The sequence below is a fragment of the Akebia trifoliata genome, chromosome 4, assembly GCF_017979445.1.
Source record: "Akebia trifoliata isolate Shusen 1 chromosome 4, ASM1797944v1, whole genome shotgun sequence".
Taxonomy (NCBI): domain Eukaryota; kingdom Viridiplantae; phylum Streptophyta; class Magnoliopsida; order Ranunculales; family Lardizabalaceae; genus Akebia; species Akebia trifoliata.
In genome coordinates this window covers 40,111,534-40,137,071 of record NC_141378.1, presented here as the reverse complement: position 1 = coordinate 40,137,071, position 25,538 = coordinate 40,111,534, and the positions used below count along the sequence as shown (strand labels likewise).

At 35.2% G+C, this 25,538-nt stretch overlaps 1 protein-coding gene across 1 annotated transcript; it reads left to right on the top strand.

Annotated features, from left to right (window-relative positions):
• The first annotated feature begins 6,023 nt into the window (after positions 1-6,023).
• Positions 6,024-24,841, top strand: LOC147404952 (uncharacterized). Its single transcript, XM_086437940.1, has 6 exons — positions 6,024-6,530; positions 8,719-9,061; positions 15,485-15,563; positions 17,783-18,275; positions 19,719-19,771; positions 24,024-24,841. Exons 1-6 carry the CDS (start codon positions 6,065-6,067, stop codon positions 24,636-24,638), a joined length of 2,049 nt encoding a protein of 682 aa, XP_086294066.1. The 5' UTR covers positions 6,024-6,064; the 3' UTR covers positions 24,639-24,841.
• Positions 24,842-25,538: the final 697 nt, after the last annotated feature.

Below are 25,538 nucleotides of genomic sequence, written 5' to 3'. Positions count from 1 at the left end.
GAATGTCTTCTTTGGGAACTAAATCCATCTTATCTTCCTCTTCTACTAAACCACTAAAATTATACAAAAAGCAACAGCTTCTAACTTCTAGAAGCCTCTCTGTAACATTGAAATCCCGAACGACTTGGAAAAGACAAACAATAGGGTTTGGATACACAAAATACCCTTTTAGGATTTTGTTCGGGTGAGAGAAATGCCAAGAACAATGACCAAAATCCACATTGACAAGAGATGATATATGGTAAATCCATACTTTTTCATTTCGTAATTGCTTCAGACTACATCAGTTGGGGATGGGGTTTATATAGCAATGTTTGTCTTAAATTTTGTAAATTTTTCTACATAACAAAGATTCTATAATTAATTCTAAAAGATTCATATTCTTATATTATTGTACAACAGTGTTGAGCACAATAAGTTTCCATTGAAAAATATATTGAACCAACAATTTTCTGTATTTTTAGCCTTTAATATTGTCACAAAAAATGCAATGACCAAACATAAACATAAACATTAATACGTTTCCTTTTTCGCACTTTCCCCCTTAAGTTTTGTGTACAAAATACATTGAGCTAAACATAAACATTAATAAGTTTCCTTTTGTTTAGCATTTTTACCACACATCATGTTAGAAAAAGCATCTCTTATTACCAATCTGCCTAATTATAGAGTTGTCAACTGGTCCATTGTGCCACTAATTTCCAGCCCAGCTCGGCCCAACAATATAAGGTTCCGGGCCTTGATTTATTGCCCATGCCTGAAGTGCAGCCTCTAAATGAGTTTTCTACAAAGCCAAAGCCAACATTGCGTAGCATTCTTAAGGACGTGCCAATTCCTTCCATCTCCCCACCCAACTCTTAGTTAATTAGGAAATGCATTGAATTAGATTTGAATAATGATCAAGTTAATTGGTTGTATACAATATTTTTTTTTTTTATAGGAAATAAAAGTAAATTATAATTAAATTTTAGTGTTCCAGACTTGCTTAAGGGAACTTGACACCTAGGGCCTGTTTGGATACCAGGAGCAGAACTACTCTTCCAAAGAATAGGAGCTGAAGTACTCTATGGAGGAGCTGGAAAAGTAATTCTCTGTGGAAAGGGCGTTTGGCAATCAACTCTGTGAAGTACTGGTAGAAGTACTTTTGTGTTGGAAGTCTGTTTGGAAACCATACTGACTTCTCATGACTTCTAGAAAAAAGATCAGAATACCCTTATATTATATCAGTTACTGTTTTTTATCTTTTAGTGTCATAATATGCCTTCAAACTATACTGTTTTTGACATTTTAACTATAAATATTAATATAATATAATATAATAAATATTAATATAATATAATATAATATTTTAAATATTAAATATTAAATATTAATATAATATGTTTAAATCCATTATACTCAAAATTTTAAAAAAATTTGACAGACTGTTTTTGACATAATATGACATAATATTAAAAAAAAAAATTGACAGACTGTCTTTTAATGTCATAATATGCCTTCAAACTATACTATTTTTGACATTTTAACTATAAATATTAATATAATATTTTAAATATTAAATATTAATATAATGTGTTTAACTATAAATATTAATATAATATAATATAATAAATACTAATATAATATAATATAATATAATATAATATAATATAATATTTGAAATATTAAATATTAATATAATGTGTTTAAATCCATTATACTCAAAATTTAAAAAAAAAATTGACAGACTGTCTTTTAGTGTCATAATATGCCTTCAAACTATATTGTTTTTGACATTTTAACTATAAATATTAATATAATATAATATAATAAATATTAATATAATATTTTAAATATTAAATATTAATACAATGTGTTTAACTATAAATATTAATATAATATAATATAATAAATACTAATATAATATAATATAATATTTTAAATATTAAATATTAATATAATGTGTTTAAATTCATTATACTCAAAATTAAATATATTTTTTTAATATTAATAAATATTTCTTTCATTTGATTTAAGGGCAAATGAATTAGGAATATTTCATAGAAAATTAATAAAGTTAAGGGTATTTTGGTAAAACGAACCGTTAGATTTTGACTCCCCGCAAGATGAGTTTTGAGAAATAGGTTTTCTCGACTTCTTCACAAAGAGTAATTTCTTGCTCTTGCGCGGAGTAACTCTTCGAAGGAGTTGTTCATCAAAACGCATCCAAACGACTTCTAACTCCCCGCAAGAGTCAGAAGTAGCCAAGGAGTCCTATCCAAACGCCTACCTAGTATCTCATTTTTCACGAAAAGTCAAGGTTATTTCCCAATCTACCCTTGTAATAATTCTTGCTTAACTTCATAAATGTGACTTTTGTGTAAATTGTGCAATTCCTCTATCACTTTGAAGATTTAGAACAAGAAAAAGGAAAAAGATGAAAAGAAGTAAGAAAGCCAAGATGGGGAATATTTTAGTTTTCTATTTTGCCATTTGTAATCCTCCAATCCTACTTCTAACCCCCCCCTCCGCGTCCACACTCTAATTTTTTCACTTTTCAAGTAATGTAGTGTAACTCTTTTCTTTTTCAATGACAAGGGAGGTAGAGAGTAATTCCTCCATGTGAAGTAATCTTACCCTTTAAGTCCATAATAAGTTTTTTTGGAACATTTATTTTCTAATGCTCTTTATTTCTATACTTAAGTCTTCTTGCATGTATGTAGTATAACCACTTTAAATGAAAATGGTGGTAGAGAGTAATGCTTCCATGTGAAGTGATCTCCTTTTCTAAATTCATAATAAGTTCACACATACACTCTTGCATACACCTACTCATATACCACGAGGTGTGGTTTCAAAATATGTTTTCCAACTAATGGAAACATTATTAGAACTTAACCAACAAAGAACAAAGCTCATTTGGAGCACATATTTTTATTTCAAAAAATGCTAATAGCCAAAAGAGTGTTATCCTCATGGATAAACACTCACAATTCAAAACAAACAGAAACAATCCCATTAATGGTCACATCCTAGCATACTCACATTTATTTTATTATACATACATACATCACTCTTATTCTAGATCAAAAATCTATAAAAAAAAATAGTTTTTATTTTCACTTTTAACCAATAAATGGTACCCATCAACTTGATGGGTGAGATGAGATGACAGCTCACAACTGAACCTACCTATCCTAACCTCTAGGTTAGACCATATTTGAGTCACCAATTCCATAAAAAATTAATATTTAAGACTGTTTTTACAGTATCCATTCACACCTTAAACTTTTTGAATGGTGACAATTCTCAAACTCAAGAGATATTGAATTATGACTTTTGGTCATGAAACACAAAAATGACTATAAAAAGTCAATCAAAAATTAGATTTCTTGATTATAATTTTATGCGTTCTCCCTTTTCCAAGCTTAAGTACTTGGCATCTTCAATTTCTAATTATTTTTTAGTATTTTAGATTAAATCAGATTGTACATTGTTTAATTTAATAATTTGTGTGTAGATTTCTTTGTATCCTGAAGGCATTTGTTCGTTGACCTTTTGTGTTATGTAGTTCCAACCAATAGAGAGAATATTTGTAAAAAAAAATTGAATCTGATTCGAGCCTTGAAGTCCTAAAATCTCCTTCATCGAATTCTTCCAGTTTATATATACATTTTCCAATAATTTTAGACAAATATATAGTTCGATGGAGGCTTCGATATTTCTATATTTCCAAGTTATGAATCAAGATTTGTTTTACCTTGACCATTCCGATGAATAACACTTTACTTGATGGCAATAAAAAGTGTTCTTCTTCCCGACTACTTTGAACATTGCCTATGTTCTAGAAGATGGTCTAGAAATCATTCTAGATGCTACTCTAGAAGACAACATTGAATTAAAAGAGAGGTGCAAGAAATAAGCGGATGACTTTTTGTGCAAAAACTATACTCTCAATGCACTCTTCAACGTGATTTATGATATTAAAATCATTTTGACTCATTTCACTAAATAGTAAAAAAAAGAATCTAACTGGTAAATTGGGAAATTTTTAAAGAATTGGGAGCCGCCACCTAGTTAAGGTCTAGGAATCATAGATAATATCAAAAATCGATCGGATTGGTCCACGGGTAAGACACTAGGGTAAATGGTCAGACTACGGGTTTCGAAAGTTGTTAAGCACCGAACCCGCCTGATCGAGGTGATCGGTTTCTACTACGATCCAAAATAATCCTATGGTTAATGGGGGAAGACTACGGTTAAGCAATAGTCTAATCGTCATCATTATTTTATGTCGAATTGGCTAAATAATACCTAAAGTTAGGATCCCTTCAAATGCCACATAATTCCTTGATTTCCCCACTCAAGGAGAAAATGTGAGATTTGAAAAAGGTCTAAATCATGTCTAATGCCTTAAGGCTCACGTGGCGATTTAAAAAAAAATTATATTTAAGTTAAAATGCCACATATATCATATTTCTCAAATAGGTCAAAATTCTCACATGCAATAAACATTTACCAAAAAAGTCAAACATTACCATAAACACAAATAATTATCAAAAAGGTAAAAAATTATGATATGCTCAAATGATTACTAAAATAGGTGAAATTCTAAATTGGTACGATTCCATAATGTGCATAGAAAAATTCTAAGTTGGTAAAAATCCTACATGCATATTAAATTGGAAAAAAGTTCTTACATATATGAATAATTTTCTATCAAATTTCATTACACACAAATTATTTCCAAATTGACAAAATCACACATGAGCAACAGAGAGAGCTTCTCTCTCTTGCCCGTTGCCCACATATTTCCTTTTTTTAGATATCAAATCTTAAAAATGGTTATTGGGCTCACATTGATTATCATATTGACAATCCAAGAAAACAGACATTTAGATTTCATGAAAATATTCATATTGAAAAAAAAAAATTAAGAAGATGTTGTATCTAGAGCTTGATCCAAATTATTGAAAATGGACAGCTATCAAGCATCTAAATTTAAAAATAAAATTCAACGGTGAAAAATAATTATTTTTTTAATTTGTTTTTTTTTTTTTTAAAGTTCATATAATTTTGTCCTCTACAACTCCATTGCATCAGATTATATTTTTGAATATCACAAGGTGATCAAATCAGAAAATTTGCTTTTTTCCACAATGAGTAAGAGAGAGAGAAAATGGCCTTGGGGCGTTGGCCAAAAATAATGTGCATTTAGCATCATTATTATTATTATTTTTTAATTAATGATAGGTTCTATCTTTTTGGAATATCTATATAAGAATATTAAAAGAGAAGACCAATAAATTTGAAAACTTTGATTACCAAACGGCTTGCAAAGAAAAGGAAAGGAGCTCTCCATCATGAAACTCTCTTATAAATTCTATCTATTAACGGTTGACACGTGGAATGCTTAGCCAACATGAAACAAGAGGCCCAAATAGGTTATTAGAAGTTTCCCCTCTTTAAACCCCAGGCTCTCGTGCATATCTTCTTTGTCAACACAAGAATTACTCAAGAAGACTAAACTTTTATTTGAATCCACTTGGAGACTAGAAAGATTATAGAAAACATCAAGCGGCCGCTCAAACTTTCTATGGATCCAAAGTCAAATTTTGATAAAATACGACACCATCTACAAAAATTAAATGCGAAATCCCAGAATACCATGGATAAAAAGCACTTAAAAAAGAATTGAATCCACTTTTTCCAGAAGTAAACACGGAAACTTCCATTACCAATGTAAAAAAAAGGTAAGGTTAACTAACTTCCACTTTTATTTGAACTAGACTTTTTTTTTTCCCTTTCTTTCTTGTCTAAAAAGGGCAAGTAGTTGGACCCTACACATGTACTTGTTGATTGGAAATTTGTAGAAGTATATATATATACTAGATGAGAAGTTGAACTAACAAAGAAAATGTCTCCAACCACAACCACATAGTACCAGCAACCTTACAACCAACCTTTCCTACACGCCACGTCCATTCCTTAGCTTCTCCTATAAAAGCCATGAAATCCATTCTCCATATAACTTGCACCCTTAACTTATTCTACTACTTACTTCAGCTCTTCTTCTCATCCTACCATGGCTTGTCATCTTCATCTATCTTCTATTCTAACCCTGTTTCTCATCACTCTATCCTTAATGAGTGCCAATATGATCGATGCATCTCGACATCTGTTTGAAACAACCTTGCCTAACATTCCAGAACTTCCCAAACCCACATTACCTCCTTTTCCTACTATACCTACCTTGCCGAAGCCAGAATTGCCGCCTCTACCACAGGTACCTACACTACCAAAGCCAGAGTTGCCACCTTTGCCCAAGACTGAACTTCCATCGATGCCACATGTCCCGACCTTGCCAAAGGCTGAAATGTTGAAGCCTGAACTACCAGCTTTGCCAAAGCCTGAAGTACCAAAGTTGCCTGAAGTTCCACCTCTACCAGAGGTTCCTACACTGCCTAAGCCCACATTGCCTACCCTCCCCACCATTCCTAAGGACTTACCCATCCCATCCCTCTCCCCACCTCATTCAACCACTAGCCCTTAATATTTTTCATGTTCAGCGTTCGATGTCGTAGAGGTTGTCGTTTCCTTTAAATAAGTAGTCCTTCATCTAGCATTTACTGTTTCAGCTTAATTGACACATTTATTGGTGTCTGTTATCATGATGTGCTCTTATTTGACTTTTTGGCATATGTAATGCTACGTTCGTTGTTTCTTATGGTAAGATATTCATTGAAATATTTTCTCTTCCAAGTGTTGTAAATAAAAATGTTTAAAGGATTATTTATTTATTTGGCTAAGCAAAAGAAAGTGGAATTTCACAAAATTAAGAGAAAGGATTTACAAGAGAGTGTGAAATATACCCCAGATATAATACGTGAAAAAGGGGTAAATTCAACGCACTCTTTTAAACACAACTTGAAAAGTGAGATAAATTCAACGGACCTTGATATCAAATTTACCCTTTTTTCATGTAACGATATACAATAATCTACATAACAAATATGGGCTATACACTTGAAATCAAGGGGAAAGAAAAGAAAAAGAAAAAGAAAATTATACTTGCCACTTTTCTTGATGCCGTTGTATAAAAAAAAAACATCAACAGCCTTATTTCCTTCACGGGATAATGAATGTTGGACCACATCATCCATGTGAATATTAGGCTCAATCAAATTGATATTTCCTATTAGTGACATAAAGGTGGATCATTGTAGAAGCAACTAATTCAATGGATTCTATTTGCATCTCAGAGGCATATAAGAGAGTACATTTTGTGAAATTGAATTTTATTAGCATGAAACTAACAAAGCTGTTGATTTCGTACCATGATTGGGCTCTCTGTCTGAAAGGTTTTATGATATCAATGATAAGGGCATGTCCCGTCTTATTTGGTAAATACTATCCATGATCATTTTTATTGTAAATATAATCATGTGTAATTTTTCCTATTTCATATAGTGCGGGATTCCATTAATTAATCCCAATTTATTGAACAAAAATAAATAATCTGGTGTTCTTTCTATCTTGAATGCAAGTTGTCGCAAGAATACTAAACTTGTTCCTTCCAACACTAGAAGCACGCATGTGAATGTTACTAATTGGGAATATAAGTAATAATAGGATATGATTAACTTCTTACAAACAAATACTTTGAGAAATAAACATGTAGTGTAATTCAAAATTATGCAAAAAGTAAATAAAAAATTGTATGGTGATTAACTATTAGAATGATCACAATCTCTCCATCTGGTCGGGACAGTGACATATACATTAGTCTTCCACTCAGTGAATGAGCTATCTCATCTCTTAGGCCCAATTGATCATTATTAAATTTCTTTTTTTGCTATTCGAGCAAAGGATTTTATAAAGTATCAAAAGATGCAAAGGATTCGAAGGTGGACCCAAATGTGATAAACTTACGCTCCTCCTCGTAAGCTCTATGATGTGGTATGTGAACAGAACTATAGATCTGTTTTCCTTGTGTAAACCGAAGAAAAATATCTATAGTACTATGCACTGTCATGTCAGACAGCATTAGTTTATCACGATTCAAATTATTATTATTATTTACCATCTTCAAAGTTTAATGGGCTTAAAAATTATTTGTAGCTCCTTTAGCCTAAGGCCTTTAAAAAAAAGACTAAGCCTTCGTTAGTTTGGGTCAACTTTTAAGAGAAATTAAGGTTTGTAGACCCCAGTCAATCATAATTGTGGCAGCCAAACGGGAGCATTTTAGTCTCACTATTTTATTCTTGATGAGTCATCAAGCTCGAATTAGAAGGTCAACTCATTGAACCTTGGATGAGGGGTGTCAATGGGTACCCATTTACCTAGAACCGAACCAGGACGTAAACCAAAAACCCATGTTCTGATTCTCTTTTTATAGGAACTGATTAGAACTGAGTCTAATATGAAATTGAACTGATAAAAATCGGAACCATTAGGTAATTTGTTAGAACATATGGATAGCTAGAAACATATGTATTTCTTATGGTTTGAAGATTTCAACTCAAGGTATCCTTTACAATTGTTAGAAATGGGTTAAGAAACTTGAGGAACATCAAAATTTTAAATATCCCTTTTCAGATGATGCTGTCCGGAAGTTATTAGACATTGGCTTACATAGAAAATAGATTCCGCGACGTTGTATAGTCAGAGTCTATTGGGAAAGACTGCCCCCAGGTTGGTTCAAATTGAACATTGATGGATCGGCCATCTGCAATCCAGGTTTAGCAGGTGGAGGAGCCATTCTTTGTGATGAGCATGGAGACCTTGTGGTAGTAGGTCATTGGAATTTCAGAGTGGCGACAAACAACTTGGCAGAAATCCGTGCTGTGGTAGCTGCATTGGAGAGCTTCAATCTAGGTGGGAAAAAAGTCATCATTGAAATGGATTCAACATTTATAACAAAAGGCCTCGCAAATCAGGTTGTTTCTTGGAGACTAGACGAATGGGTGCATAAGCCAAGGGTTATGATTTCGAAAATAGATGCTCGTGTAATTCATGTTTGGAGAGAAGCGAATGCAACTGCAGATGCACTTGCTGCAGCAGCAGCCCACAATCCTCAATCGTTAATATTCAAATGAATTTTTGAATTGCCTTTAAATGTAAGAAATGCTTATAATGGAGATAAGCTCGATCTTCCCCAATTCAGATCTGTAATTCGTTAGGGTCCTCCCTATGTATCTTTTCTTACAAAACTAATACAATGTCATCTTGCTTGCGTAACAAAATATATATATATATATATATATATATATAAAGTTCTTCAATTTTTCATATAAACTAAATATTGTAACTTAAAATGGGTCATCTCTTCTTAAAGTTTATTACTTGTAAAGAAAAGAAGATGGATTTTAATATTTGAAAAACCATAATTAAAATCATATTTTTAGTGGAACAAATTATTATTAAGTTGATACTTTTTAGATAATATGTTATTTTTTAATAGGATTTATTTATTTATTTATTATTATTATTTTTTTTATATAATGATTTTAAGACTTTTTTTTTTTTCATTTGATTCTTGAGAATCGAAACCGATGGGCACTCGTGATTCTTGGCAATTCCGATTCCCCTAATTTTAGAATTGGACCTAGAATCAGAATTTGAATATAAAAAATAAAATGATTATGGTTCTAATTTTCTTAGGCATCAAATTGAAACCAACCCATTGATACCTTGCCTTGGATTGAGCAAAAGAAATTGATTTCTTTTTCTTAATGAGTTTGGATTTTGTAACTCAACTTGATTGGGTTACTAAAAAACTCAACTGACGTGCACTTTGCAAGAATCGAAGATTTTTTCTTTCACGAATACATATCTTGCACATAAATGTGTATACCGAGTGAAAAAATCTACAGTTCTTGCCCGTCATATCAGTGAGTTTTTGAGTTACCCTATCCGGTTCAATTGCAAAATCATTACATTTAATTTATTGAAATCCATTTACTCCAAAATGGGGAAATCATATTAGGAAGAAAAATTATGATTAAAAATTAATTTTGATCATTTGTCCCTTTCTCCCTCATGCAATTACTGATATGGTGTCCATTGGAGGATTATGGAGTTTAGACAAACTATTCTTATAATATCTTTTCAGCAATAAGATTACATATATTGATTATTTAGTTACATCCCTAGAACAATAGTATATCAAGGAATGATTTTTGCAAGGAGAGCTTAGAACAAAATAAATAACTGTGGCTGGGAATTCGAGTACATAATCAAACATAAAAAAAACGAATGTCTTCTTTGGGAACCAAATCCATCTTATCTTCCTCTCTTACAAAACCATTAAAATTGTACAAAAAGCAACAGCTTCTGATTTCTAGAAGCCTCTCTATAACATTGAAACCCCGAACGACTTGGAAAAGACAAACAACAAGGTTTGGATCCACAAAATACCCTTTTGGGATTTTGTTCGAATGAGAGAAATGCCGGGAACAATGACCATAATCCACAATGACAAGAGATGATACATGATAAATCCATACTTTTTCATTATATAATTGCTTCAGACTACATAAGTTGGGGGTGGGGTTTATATAGCAATGTTTATCTTAAATTTTGTTAATTTTTCTACATAATAAAGATTCTATAATTAATTATAATAGATTCATGTACTTATATTATTGCCAAACAGTGTTCAGCACAAAAATTAAGTTTCCATTGAAAAATATATCGAATCAAAGATTTTCTGTATGTTTAGCCTTTAATATTGTCTCAAAAATACATTGACCAAACATAAACATTAATAAGTTTTCGTTTTTGCACTTTTCCCCCTTAAGTTTTGTGTAACATAAATATTAATAAGTTTCCTTTTTTTACATTTTACCATGCATCATGCCAGAAGAAGCATTTCTTATTACCCGTCTGCCTAATTGTAGAGCTGTCAACTAGTCCATTGTGCAATTAATTTCCAGCCCAGCCCAGCCCGGCCCGGCCCAACAAAATAAGGTTCAGGTCCTTGATGTATTGCCCATGCCTGAAGTGCAGCCTCTACCTGAGTTTTCTACAAAGCCAAAGCCAAACATTGCGTAGCATTCCTAAGGACGTACCAATTCCTTCCATCTCCCCACCCAACTCTGAGTTAGCTAGGAAATGCATTGAATTTGATTTGAATAATGATAAAGTTAGTTGGTTGTATACAATTATTTTTTTACTAGGAAATAAAAGTAATTATATTAATTAAATTTTAGTGTACCAGATTTACTGAAGGGGACTTGACACTTAAATCCCTCCTAATATCTCATTTTTCAAGCAAAGTCAAGGTAATTTCCCTATCTACCCTTGCAATAATTCTTGCTTAACTTAATAAATGTGATTTTTGTGTAAATTGTGCAATTCCTCTAACACTTTGAAGGCTTAAAACAAGAAATAGAAAAAGATGAAAAGAAAGTAAGAAGGCCAAGGTGGATTTTTGGCTCAACCAATTCCCATCAACTAAAAATATGTTTTTTGCTCCTGCATGGCTTCCAAAAAAACGGACAACTCTGTTACCAAGTTTTGTAACCAGAGACTCCCCATTTAACAGGATCAGTGTCAGCCCCATTCCCCACAACAAATTCAATAAATTTCATCATTTCCGCACCCAATTTTAAGTTACTTCTCCCTGACCAAATTGCATTTTGAGGAAGATGGCAACCCCATAAATCTGAATTTTCCGCATCCAAGCCACCCACATGGTTTATTTTCAATAATGTTCTAGAATTTGTTCCAAACCTGAAGTCAACGAATGCCAAGACCCCCAGCCTTTGCATAGGAAAGGAAATGAGCTCTCCTCCTGAAACTCTCTTATAAACTCTATGTGTTAATGGTTGACACATGGAATGCTTAGGCGAGATGAAACAAGAGGAAAGCCCAAATACGTTATTACAAGTTGGAAAATGCTGAAATGACACAAGTCTGACGTGGGATGTGCACATAACCATAGATGTGTTTCCTCGCGATACGAGTAAAAACCATCTATGGTTACGTATGCATCTCCTCTTAGAAGTTTCCCCTCATTAAACCCCAGGCACTCGTGGATACCTTCTTTGTTAACACAAGAATTACTCAAGAAGACTAAACTTTTATTTGAACTTTCTTGGAGACCCGAAAGATTATAGAAAACATCAAACACATCCCTCAAATTTTGATAAAATAAGATCATCATCTACAAAAATTAAAGGTGAAATCCCAGGAATACCATGGATAAAAGGAACCTGAAAAAGAATTGACCCCACTTTTTTCCAGAAGTAAACACGAAAACTTACATTACCAATGTAAAAAGGTAAGGTGAACGAACTTCCACTTTTATTTGAACTAAACTATTTTTCCCCCTTCCTTTCTTGTCTAGAAAGGGCAAGTAGTTGGACCCTACACTTGTATATTGGAAATTTGTACAAGTAATATAATAGATGAGAAGTTGAACTAACAAGAAAGAGTCTCCAACCACATCTACATAGTACCAGCAACCTTACAACCAACTGATAAGAAGGAATTTTAAATAAAGAAAGGGAATAGGAGAAAGAGAAGATTGATTGATGAATAATAACAACATAAATTTAGTGAACTCATTCAGGCTATATATAGCCATACATTAGTAACAACAAGGAACAGGAAATGTTGAAGAATAGGAAAAAGAATGGCACCCACTATGCCAACCACCCACTATGCCACTCAATAGTAGACTCAATAACAGACTCAATCCCCCACTATGCCTCTTAATAGCAGACTCAACCAACAATAACTAAAACAAATTAGACCAAGTCTTTGTGGTCTGGTGTGTGCGTAGCATGTATGTAAAGTGGCACATATCATTCCCCGCCGCTTAAGGATCCTTGTCCACAAGGATGAAATCAGGATATGACTTGGTGAAACGCCACTCATTCTCTCAAGTTGCGTCTTCTGCTGGTACACCGACCCATTTCACCAGGATTTCAGATTTTGGGCGGTATTTATCTTTGCGGATCACACGTCTATTTAAGACAACTTCGGGTTGTGGAAGGATAGTTGAAGTATCTGAGATAGGGGGAAGTTGGGTAGACGTTGGAGTGACTGCTCCCAAATGTTTCCTTAACAAACTGACATGAAACACATCATGAATTTGAGAATCAAGAGGCAAAGCCAATTTATAAGCCACCGGACCAATTTTCTCAATGACTTTATATGGACCAAAGAAACGTGGGACGAGTTTCATGGAGGCTCGAAAAGCCACAGAAGTCTATCTATATGGCTGGAGTTTAACATACACATAATCTCCCACAAGGAATGAGGCCTCACGCCGGTGTTGGTCTGCCTGACATTTCATCCGATCCTGAGCCAGCAGAAGGTTATGTCGCAGCTCACGTAGGATGGCATCTCGGCCACGTAGGTACTCATCCATTGCTTGGACGCGGCAAGTGCCTGGTACATAAGCCAGTAGACTTGGAGGTGGAATACCATAGACAGCTTCGAAGGGTGTTATCTTGGTGGAGGAGTGAGCTGAAGTGTTGTAGTTGAAATAAGCCCAAGGAATCCATTCGAGCCATTTCCGTGGTTGGTCACCTGCAAAACATCGTAAATATTGCTCCAAAGTTCAATTGACAACTTCCGTTTGACCGTCGGATTGGGGATGATAACTTGAACTCATACACAACTTGGTTCCTTGCAGCTGGAACAATGTTCGCCAAAAAGAGCTGATAAACACCTTGTCCCGGTTGCTAACGATTGATGTCGGAATACCGTGCAAGCGAACCACGTTGCAACAAATGCCTTAGCGACAATTACAGCGGTAAACAGGTGTTTCAAGGCTACAAAGTGAGCATATTTTGTCAATTGGTCGACAACTACCATGATGGTAGTATATCCATTAGAAGATGGTAACCCCTCAATAAAATCCATTGAGACATCAGTCCACATTTGAGTAGGGATGGGTAGCGGTTGAAGCAACCCCGTCGGCTTCATACAATCGGTTTAACCGCTAACAGATATGACATTGCTGCAAAAATTCCTTCACCATTTGGCGCATATTAGACCAAAAAAAACTTTGTTTGATACGGGAGTGGGTTTTATGAAACCCAAAGTGCCCACCTATTGGCGACGAATGGCAGTCAGCCATTATCTTCGGAATCAAGGGTGAGGTGGGGCTCAAATAAACTTTGTCTCTTTTGAACCATACTCCATCACGTTGGAACAGCTTGTGGGCGGCTTGAGAGGGGTTTTTTTTGTAATAATTCTTCATAAAATGAGTCTTGTTGGACTTCCTTTTGAAGCATTGGCCACCAATCTACACATGGTTGAGAGATGGATAAAAATTGGAATTCAACTACACGTGATAAAGAGTCTGCACCTTGATTTTCAGGCCCACGCTTATACTCTATTTCGTAATCATAACCAAGTATTTTTGACAGCCATCGTGTTTGTGCTGGTGTAGTGATTCGTTGCTCCAGTAGGTACTTGAGACTTTTTTGATTAGTGCGAACTGTACATGGCTTCCCAAGCAAGTAAGGACGCCATTTCTTGATTGCCTTGACGATAGCCAACATTTCTTTCTCATAGGTGGACAATGCTAAGGCCGAACCTTTCAATGCTTCGCTAAAATACGCCACTGGTCGATTTTGTTGGGTAAGAATTGCACCGAGTCTGATTCCGCTGGCATCACATTCAACCACAAATCGTTGAGTAAAATCGGGAAGGCGTAAAATTAGTGGTGATGTTAATGCCTCTTTTAATTGTTTGAAGGCCATCTCTGCTGCCTCATTCCATTGAAATCCTTCCTTGCTCAAGAGACGGGTTAGAGGAGCTGTTATACATCCGAAATGACGGATAAATTTTTGGTAGTAGCCTGCTAAACCGAGGAACCCACGAACCCCTTTTGCTGATGTTGGTGTTGGCCACTCAATAACAGCTTGTATTTTGGTTGGATCAACCGATACCCCTTGCTTTGAAATTATGTAACCCAAGTAGTCAACCTGTGAAACGCCGAATCGACATTTCGACTCTTTTGCAAATAAACTGTTAATTGATAGGATCTGTAGAACAATTTGCAAATGTGTGAGATGCTCTTGCCATGATTTCGAATACACTAGAATGTCATAAAAAAATCAAAATAAATTTTCGAAGATGGGGACGGAAGAGATCGTTCATGAGACTTTGGAAAGTTGCTGGTGCGTTACTGAGGCCAAATGGCATCACAATAAACTCGTAATGCCCTTCGTGTGTCTGGAATGCGGTTTTAGGAATGTCATCTTCTTGCACGCGGATTTGATGATATCCAGACCGTAAATCCAATTTGGAGTAAAATTTGGCACCGTGGAGTTCATCTAATAGTTCATCGATAATAGGAATTGGATACTTATCTTTAACTGTGATGTCATTTAGAGCTCGATAATCCACACAAAATCGCCAAGCTCCATCTGCCTTCTTTACTAACAAAACTGGAGACGAGAATGGGCTGTGGCTTGGCCGTATCAAACCAGATTGCAAAAGTTCTTTTACCATTTTCTCTATCTCAATTTTTTGGTAATAGGGGTATCTATATGGCCTCATACTTACTGGTCCCGCGATTGGCTGCAATGGAATGCGATGGTCATGTGATCGTCTCAGAGGCAAGCGGGTAGGTGATTCAAATACTTGAGAGAATTTAGCTAAGAGTTGGCCCATCTCAGGTGGGTAGGAATTTGGTTGGCTGCTGCTGTTGGTAGGAATTATTTGAAAAAATAACCCAGTGCCTTGTATTCCATTGAATTCTTTGTCGGTTAAGGCCTCGATGCCGGTTCGTCCCAATCCCTGGAAGGTGTGGGAAGTTCCTGCCACGTTGAAGTTCATGGTTAGCTACTTGTAGTCAGTCTCGATGGGTCCGAGAGTTGAAAGCCATTACACTCCCAATACCAACTAGCATGCTGCGACAGGAAGAATGTAGTAGTCGGCAGTGATGGAAAGTCCTTGAATGGTGAGGGTGAGCGCTTGACATTGTCCAGCACATTCTATCTTCTCCCGATTAGCAACCATAACTTGGAATTTCTTATCATGGATTACTGGTAACTTGAACTTAGAGACGATAGCCTGATCAATGAAGTTATGAGTGCTGCCACTGTCTATTAGCACCGTTACATTCTTGTTTTTCAACTTCCCAAAGACGCGTATGGTTTGTGGGTGTTCGGCACTAGCAATTGCATGGAAAGAAATTTTAGGTATAGCTTCATGATATTCTGGTTCTGGTTGAACGCTTTCGTCATCCTCAATGCTGGGATGGGTTGAATCTTCGATCATGAATAATTGCGGTCCTTCGCAACGATGGCCTGGAATGAACTTCTCGTCACAATAATAACATAACCCCTTCTCTCGACGTTCTCGTGCCTCTTGATTGGTAATTCGGCGGAAGGTTGTTGGTTGAGTATTAGAACTTTGGTTCATGCGCTGGGTTGGTGGAGGTCCTAACACACCAGCTATTGGGTTGGGTGAGGCCTTGGGTGTCAAGAAGGCTGGTTGGGAACGAAGTTGCTGGTTTGGTCTCCTTTGCAGCTGGTTGCATTCCTCGATTAGCCGAGCTACTCCTATTGTATCTGCCAGGGTTCTAGGTTGTTTAATTTTTATGTCTATGCAAATGTCGTCTCGGAGTCTTGCAATAAAACAACCAATTAGAAAATTTTCAGGCAGGCCATCAACTCGGTGGGAAAGCTTTTCAAAAGCTTCTTGATAGGCTGCTACGGTTGTGGTTTGTTTAAGACGAGTTAGAGCTTCTGACCGGTCCTTGTAGTCGGTTGGACAAAATCGAAGTTGTACAGCCTTGGTTAACTCATCCCATGTGAGTGGTCCGCAAAATTTCGTCAACCACCTGTGCCATTGTAGGGCGATGCCTTCTAAATGGAAGGAGGCCAACTGAACTTGTTGGTCCGATGCAATGTTCTTGAACTCAAAGTATTGTTCTGCCTTGTAAATCCATCCAGTTGGGTCGTCTTCGTTAAACTTTGGGAATGACAACTTGAGGTATTGATGAGGGTGGTCATTGATAGTGTTAGAACGAGAAGTATGTGAGTGTGAGGATTCATCACGTGCAAATGGGTTGGTTTCGAGAGGGCTATTGTTTTGGCTACGGGAGGCTCGAAGAGCTTGAAGCTCGGTTAACACTACTTGTAAGGCTACGCTCACCTGATCGAAACTGCTCTTGTGTTGTGCCAAGATTTGGTTGACATCGTTGCGGAATTCTGCATTCGTTTTGCCGCGAGTGTCCATGACTGAACCTGCTCTGATACCACTGATAAGAAGGAATTTTAAATAAAGAAAGGGAATAGGAGAAAGAGAAGATTGATTGATGAATAATAACAACATAAATTTAGTGAACTCATTTAGGCTATATATAGCCATACACTAGTAACAACAAGGAACAGGAAATGCTGAAGAATAGGAAAAAGAATGGCACCCACTATGCCACTCAAAGCAAACTCAACCACGCACTATGCCACTCATGCTTACTCAATAACTGACTCAACCACCCACTATGCCACTCAATAGCAGACTCAATAACAGAACTCAATAGCAGACTCAATAACAGACTCAACCACCCACTATGCCACTCAATAGCAGACTCAATAACAGACTCAAGCCCCCACTATGCCTCTCAATAGCAGACTCAACCAACAATAACTAAAACAAATTAGACCAAGTCTTTGTGGTCTGGTGTGTGCGTAGCATGTATGTAAAGTGGCACATATCACCAACCTTCCCTAAATGCCACGTCCATTCCTTAACTTCTCCTATAAAAGCCATGAAACCCATTCTCCATATAACTTGCACCCTTAACTTATTCTACTACTTAGTCATCTAGGTTACAATCTTCAGCTCTTCTTCTTATCCTACCATGGCTTATCATCTTCATCTATCTTCTATGCGACCCCTGTTTCTCATCACTCTAGCCTTGATGAGTGCCAATATGATCGACGCATCCCGACATCTGTTTGAAACAACCTTACCTAACATTCCAGAGCTTCCCAAGCCCACATTGCCTCCTTTTCCTACTATACCTACATTGCAAAAGCCAGAATTGCCACCTGTACCACAGGTCCCTACACTACCAAAGCCAGAGTTGCCATCTTTTCCCAAGACTGAACTTCCACCGATGCTGCATGTCCCGACATTGCCAAAGCCTGAAGTGTTGAAGCCTGAACTACCAACCTTGCCAAAGCCTGAAGTACCAAAGTTGCCTGAAGTGCCACCTCTACCAGAGGTTCCTACACTGCCTAATCCCACATTGCCTACCCTCCCCACCATTCCTAAGGACTTACCCATCCCATCCCTCTCCCCACCTCATTCAACCACTAGCCCTTAATTTTTTTTCATGTTTAGCGTTCAATGTCGTAGAGGTTGTTGTTTCCTTTACATAAGTAGTCCTTCATCTAGTATTTAGTGTCTCAGCTTAATTGACACATTTATTGGTGTCTGTTATCATGGTGTGCTCTTATTTGACTTTTTGGCATATGTAACGCTTCGTTCATTGTTTCTTATGGTAAGATCTGCTTAGTTCCACAGGTGGGATTTGTACTTTAGGATTATTAGTTGTAAGTGATGTACATTTAAATATTTTCTCTTCCAATTAAGTGTTATAAGTAAAAAAGTTTAAAGGATTATTTATTTATTTGGCTAAGCAATAGAGTGGAATTTCACAAAGGAGAAAGGATTTACAAGGGATAGCGAGAAATAGACCCCAAATACACTATGTGGAAGAAGGGGTAAATTCCACGCAACTCTTTTAAACCCAACGTGAAAAAAAACGCAAAATTAAATGGACCTTTGCAGAGAATTTACCCTTTTTTCAAGTAGTAATATACAGTTATCTACATCACAAATACGAGCTATTCTCATGAAATCTAGTGGGAAAAAAAATCATACTCATCATTTTTCTTGATGCTGTTGAATCCAAAAAACATCAACAACCTTATTTCCTGAGCGGGATACATGATTGTTGGACCACATCATTCATGTGAATATTAGCTAGGCTCAATCAATTTGATATTTTATACTATTGACATAAGGGTTTGAAGTAGCTAGAAGCTACGAATTCTGTGGATTTTATTGGCATCTCACAGGCATTCAAGAGAGTACATTTTGGGAAATTAGAATTTTAGTAGCAGATTGGATTTCGGATCTGATCCGCTCCATTGACAACACATTTAGCAACAACAAAAAGATTGTGCAATTCAAAGATCTTATTAACTAGTTGGAATAACAATCGTGTAATTTTCCTTAGGTGTGCATGTTAGATAAAATGAATGTGTCCATTTTTTTGTTGATGGTTTAGGTTTGAGAGCCAATTTCCAGATTATGGTGTTAAATGAAGTTTCTTGAAAAAGTTAAGTTTTAGCTTTTTGAATCTCCTTTTTGGATCAATTAACAGTTTATACTAATTCAAAAAAAATAAAATGGATTTTATAGAGAGATTTTATGTAGTGCTATCAAATCTGGATTATGTGAGGTCCAATGATTGCTTCTAATTGGAGTCCAGTTTACACCATGGAAAAAAAATTATCATTGATTATTTTTCCTAAAAGTTCCATTTTCAAAAATTCAAGGAGAAGAGTCCATTACAATTTTTAGAAGGCGACGTGGTTCACCATGTTCCCATTTTTGTAACATACATTAGCATTTTTCTATATTTTCAAACATTAAATACAATAATTTCAATAAACAAATATTTTTGTTAGGTGAGTAAAATCTTCTTTCTGAAATGGTATAAATTCGTCAAAAATTGTTTTCATTTGAGTCAGATATGATTTTTGATTGGGAACATGTTGAATCTATCAACGTTGTAAATAGTTGGGTGAGTTCAGTTGAGATGATGTCCAATTGAGTTAGGTGGACAAATTCGCCATGTTCCCCCCAAAAAAAAAATTTGTATAGTTTCTAACATAACATACTAATTCGGTAAGAGGCCTCGAGGACCACTTCAACAAAAATGTCTATTTTCAAGAAGTAGTTGATTTTGTATTTCAAAAATATAGAAAAAAATCATTGGGTATTCTTTGGATTAGAATTTAGCAATTAAAAGTTTTGCTTCTGGAATTTCTACCCGATTCATTGCTTATCAAAATGTATCGAAATTAGACTCTATAGAGAGCTAAGAAAAGAAAAATTCAGGAAGGATATGTCTTTCATAATCTAGTTTAATAATGAAAAGAAAAAAATAATGTTATTAATAATCATGAGATCCAATGGTGTAGTGTGTATAGAAATTGATTTAATTTTGATTATTCCATGTAGAAGTTGATTTGATGTTGATGATTTCATGATTGAGATGAATGCTCTTATTTATTGTGAGTTGAATAAGATAATATGTATGGAATGTATATAAAAAAAGTGGTGTTATAAAGGAAAGTAGTGGTAGGTGGTGCAAAAGGCCTCACGGAAGACTTTACTATTACAAAAAAGACTTTAGACATCGCATTCTTTTAAATAAACATCAATTTTTAAATCTAAAGTGCATTTTCCGGAGATGGAGGGATCATGCAAAAAGTGCATGACTTTAGACATCGGCTTATGTTTGATATTTAAACATCGTTTTGAAAAACCTGATGTCTAAAAACCTCATTTTACGTGTGCCATTTCATCCAATCAATAGACATCACTTTTTCTAATAACATTATTTAAAAAGTGATGAATCAATTCTTTTTTCTAGTAGCTAGTAGTTATAGTTTAGCCGGATCGAAAATAGAAGGGCTAAAATGGGTGATGGAAAGGTTACTCTATGAATTTTTTTGTTCATCATGTGACAAAATATTTGATTTCTATCATTTCTCACAGCCTTATACCTCGTGTTCTTTATTTGATTTTCTTAATTATTATTTGATTATGTCTTGGTTGTCATGTTCCTCCTACTGGGTTTTGTAGCTCCTGCTTTTGTATTTTCAGGTGCATGAAAAGAGAAGGCATGACAAAGGTCAAGGAAAAAAATCATAAATTTCTTTGGAGTGTAAAATTAGAATTTTCTTTCATTTTGTTGTTATGTAATAAAGATTTTAGACTCATTAGAACACGATTTAAATTGATGTCAATGAGAATCATTAATTTATTGATGACATTCATGTCCTTTTTCATATGGAATGTGAACTCTAGTAGTTTTAATCCACTAAGGCGATGTATAGATACCATTAGAAAAAAAAGAGACAAAATGATTTGTCAACGTGGAAAGTTGGTGATGGATACCCACATTATAATACTTAGAATTACAAAATGATTTTTGGTTATTAATACACCATATGACCCACAAGACTTCCACAAAGAGTCGTGCTATTGGTGCCTACCATGTACGCTCTCCGCTCCCACTTAAGTTTATAAAAAAATAAAATTATATTTTTACCCTTCTCAATAGACTGACCATCTCTCCATTGATCGATCGAAAAATTTGAACCATCTTCTCTATCCATTCTCTCCTTTTTCTCCACCATCTACCTCTCTCTCCCCCTTCAATCTTCTTATTCTTCTTCATATTCATCTCCCTTTGATTTTGTGAGAGATGAATCAATGGAGCTTAGGTTTTAGGGTTTTTGTTTTTCAAGTTAATTTATTTCTTTGAAATTTCTTTTACATTTTTGCATTTAATCATTATTTATAAAGGAAGATGGAAAATTACTATTAAAACCTCAAAATGGTGATTTTGAATCAAAGAACTCAAATTTTTTACTGTTCTGCTCGATAGGTTCAAATCAAACTTGTTTTAGCAAATTTTATAGGTACCTATCGAACATTACAAAATTGGTTTGATGGGAGCCTACCAAACATTACAAAATTGATTTGGTGAGTATCTGCAAAACAAAACTTTCTAATGTTAGAAAGTTACATATGATAGGACACTTACTGAATCTTCTAAACCTAGTTCGGTCTGAACCTACCGAATAATATCTATCAAAAAAATCTATGAGGGCTTCAATATGCTCCCATTGAATTGATTTTGTAATGTTCGATAGGTAATTGCTGAATTTGCTAAAACAAGTTTGGTCTGAAGCTACTGAATAGAAATATAAAAAATAAAAAAATAAATAATAAAAAATAAAATAAAAAAATTGAGTTCTTCGATCCGAAATCGTTGTTTTTGAAGGTTTTAATAGTGATTTTTTCATTTTCTTTGCTAATTAAATATAAAAAAGAAAAAAAAAATTTTAAAAGAGAAAAAAAAAACTTTAAAACTTAATCTCCATTGGTTCAACCTTTTACAAAACTCAAAATGAGATGAATATGAAAAAGAAAATTAAGAGAGAGAGAGAGAGTTAGATGGTAGAGGTGAATGAGAGAATAGATAGAGTAGATGGTTGAGATTTTTTGATAGATAGAGAAGATGGTCAGTGTGTAGAGTAATTTTGATAAGGGTATTAGTGTAATTTTCTTATTTCTTTTAAACTTAAGTGGGTTCGGAGAGCGTGTATGGTGGGCACTAGTATCACGATTCTTCCACAAAATCCTAGATCAAAAGTCCAATGTTTAGATTTTTTGTGTGTAAATTAAAGTGAGAAACACTCTTCTATATTTGCACAGCAGGTGTGTTTTAGGTCGTATACAAACCCCTGCATATTAAAAAAAATTAAAACTTATATGTTTATATATTTTTCTTCAAATACTAACTAAATTATTGATGTCTAGAACTTGGGCTTGTATTTTTAGGATTTATCTTCATTTATTTATGGTTGTTTGAATTCAAGATATCAAATCTGGAAATTATATGCTGTCTAAAATATGATCCGACTTGGGATCCAATTTGAACCCTCTTCGGTGTAGAATGGAAATCCGAGAACAAAGTTTTCATTTTTGGCACTCTTTTAAAATAAAAATCCTTTTGCAAAAACATTAAGAAACGAATCCTAAGGAAAATTTCTATAACGAGGTCTAGATTTCAATATTTTTCCAAAACTTCCTTATTAATTTTTAGTCTTTAAATCCAAATACATTATTATATAGACATTTATACATACATCTTGGTGTGTCATTTGAATCAATTCACCCAACGGCTGCAAGAAACACTCAAATATGGGCTTGAAATAATCTTTTTCAAAAAACCTGGTTGACCAAAAGTCAATTTATCTAGTATTAAGATGTTCACAAATAAATTAGTCGGGGAGGGGGAGTTGTAACGACCGAGTTATGTTTTGTTTTGAGTCAACTTATTTTTATGTGACTGTATTAATAAGGTTACATTTCATCTTGCTTTTTTTTTTTTGTTTTAATCAGTATGCCGGGGTATAAGGGCCCCACCCTTTTATGAATAATCAATGACTCACGAATATAATTACATGTTACATCATCTATAACAATATTTGCAAGTTCTTTAGGTATCAGTGACTCGGTCCACGCTAGCTTCACAGTTTGCAAATTGTTCATTTGAGTCTCACCCATGGGCTCAGGGTCGTGGGTCTGGTCATGGGGGTCTCAAAATACAGCGGATGACAATATCTGTAGAAGTGATGGATGAGACACAACATGAAAAAAGCTCATATCCGAGGGACCATGGCATCAAATTTTCATTATCAAAATTTTCTTTTGATGAGTCGAAGTCATCAAATTAATGGAGGATGGGAGAAATTCGTCAGTTCTAGGCTGTCGAATCTAGGGAACATCACAAATTACAACGACCCTAGGAAGTCAAATTTTGGTTTCTTAAATTCACGGGCCTTGGATCAAGTGAGAAGTTGAGCAACCAATAACACATGCACAGTACTCTTCAATTTCCTGAAAATTCCTACCAACACTAACACCAACCAAACAACTAAAACTATTCCTAAATCCAAATGGTCACGTCCTTCAATTCACTCTATCCCCATATTGACTTATCATGGATACAAATGATTTTAGAAACCCAAGATTTGCATGTTTTGATATTTATAGAAATAATAGGTTTGAAGTTGAACAACCCAGCAATACAGTCTCCAAACTCCTGAAAATTCCTACCCACATAAACGCCAACCCAACAACTACAACTATTCCTACTAGCCACGTCTTTCACTCCATCCTTATATAAAATCCAAGCAAACACAATACCTTCAACCCATTCTGAGAACAACTTTCACCTTAACTCATTGTACTAGGGTGTCTACAGCTCTTTTAATCATCTCACTATGGCGAATCATCTCCACCTTTCTTCTACCTTACCTCTTTTGCTCATCACTCTATCCTTGATGAGTGCTGATCTGACTCAGGCGGCTCGTTATCTTTTAGAGACGACCATCCCTACGGTACCAGAACTTCCCAAGCAGACATTGCCTTCTATTCCAACCTTCCCAAGTTTACCTAAACCTGAATTACCGTCACTACCAAAGCCTGAATTACCACATCTACCTGAATTACCGTCACTAACAAAGCCTGAACTGCCACATCTACCGCAAGTTCCTACACTACCGAAGCCTGATTTGCCACATTTGCCCAAGAATGAACTTCCATCGTTACCAAGTGTCCCAACTTTGCCTAAGCTTGATGTACCAACATTGCCAAAGCCTGAATTGCCCACTACACCGAAGATCCCAACTTTGCCCAAGCCCGAACTGCCACCTCTGCCCAAGCTTGTAGTGCCAAAGTTGCCTGAACTGCCAACTCTACCCGAGGTTCCTAAACTGCCTAAGCCCACATTACCTACCCTCCCTACCATTCCTAAGGACATTCCAATCCCTTCCCTCTCACCACCTCACTCAACCACAAGCCCTTAAGTGTTCAATGATGATTGTCGCAGTTCTTGTTACCATTAGGATGATTGTAATGTTGTTTGTGATAAGGAGGCCTTTATGTAGTATTTATCGGTCCACCACAGTTTGACGTGTGATGATGCCTTCTTTGTTTGTTCTTATTGTATCTGTTTGGGTGGGCTTTGATGTCTCCATTAGAGATATTTGTATATTTACTCATATTGATAGTTATCTGTGTTATTTTATTTCAGTAAAGAACACAAATTAATGATGGATTAATTCCAATACACAACTATATTTTTCCTTCCTTGTTTTGGTATTTTTGGTAGGCAAGGGAAGATTACACAGATCTCAGAGGTATATCCATCTACAAGTAGCATCTTTAGAAATCTGAACTTAGGCAGATCCATATACCATCTCTAATAACTTCTGCTTTAACAATTCTAGGTAACTCTAAAATATTTTGAAATTAAAATTAGTGTCCAAGTTCAAACAAAAATCGCCTAGGAACACTGAATACCCTTAAAAGCTTTTCAAGCTATTAGAGAGATGATTAAACAAATTAAAATAAAATATAAGTATGAACAAATTGAAATAGCAAAGACAATACAATTGCACAAAACACAAGGATTTACATGACTCGGCCATGTGCCTACGTCCACGGAACATGGCAAGAACACACACTATTTTCTCATAAGTTTTACAGTCCTAGAGATTTTTATTTTTAATACCGAGAGTTATCAAAACAAGTATAACTCCCCAAAACTGAAACACCCAAAAAAATAGAAGACCCTTAAGAACATCCTTAGATAGAATAGTTGCCTTCTCTAAAAACAGGAGCAGTTTCCCACTGAACATTCCTCAACTTATCTCTCACTGACCTCAGAAATTTTTCCAGCTTACATGGACAAGGAACTCCATTGA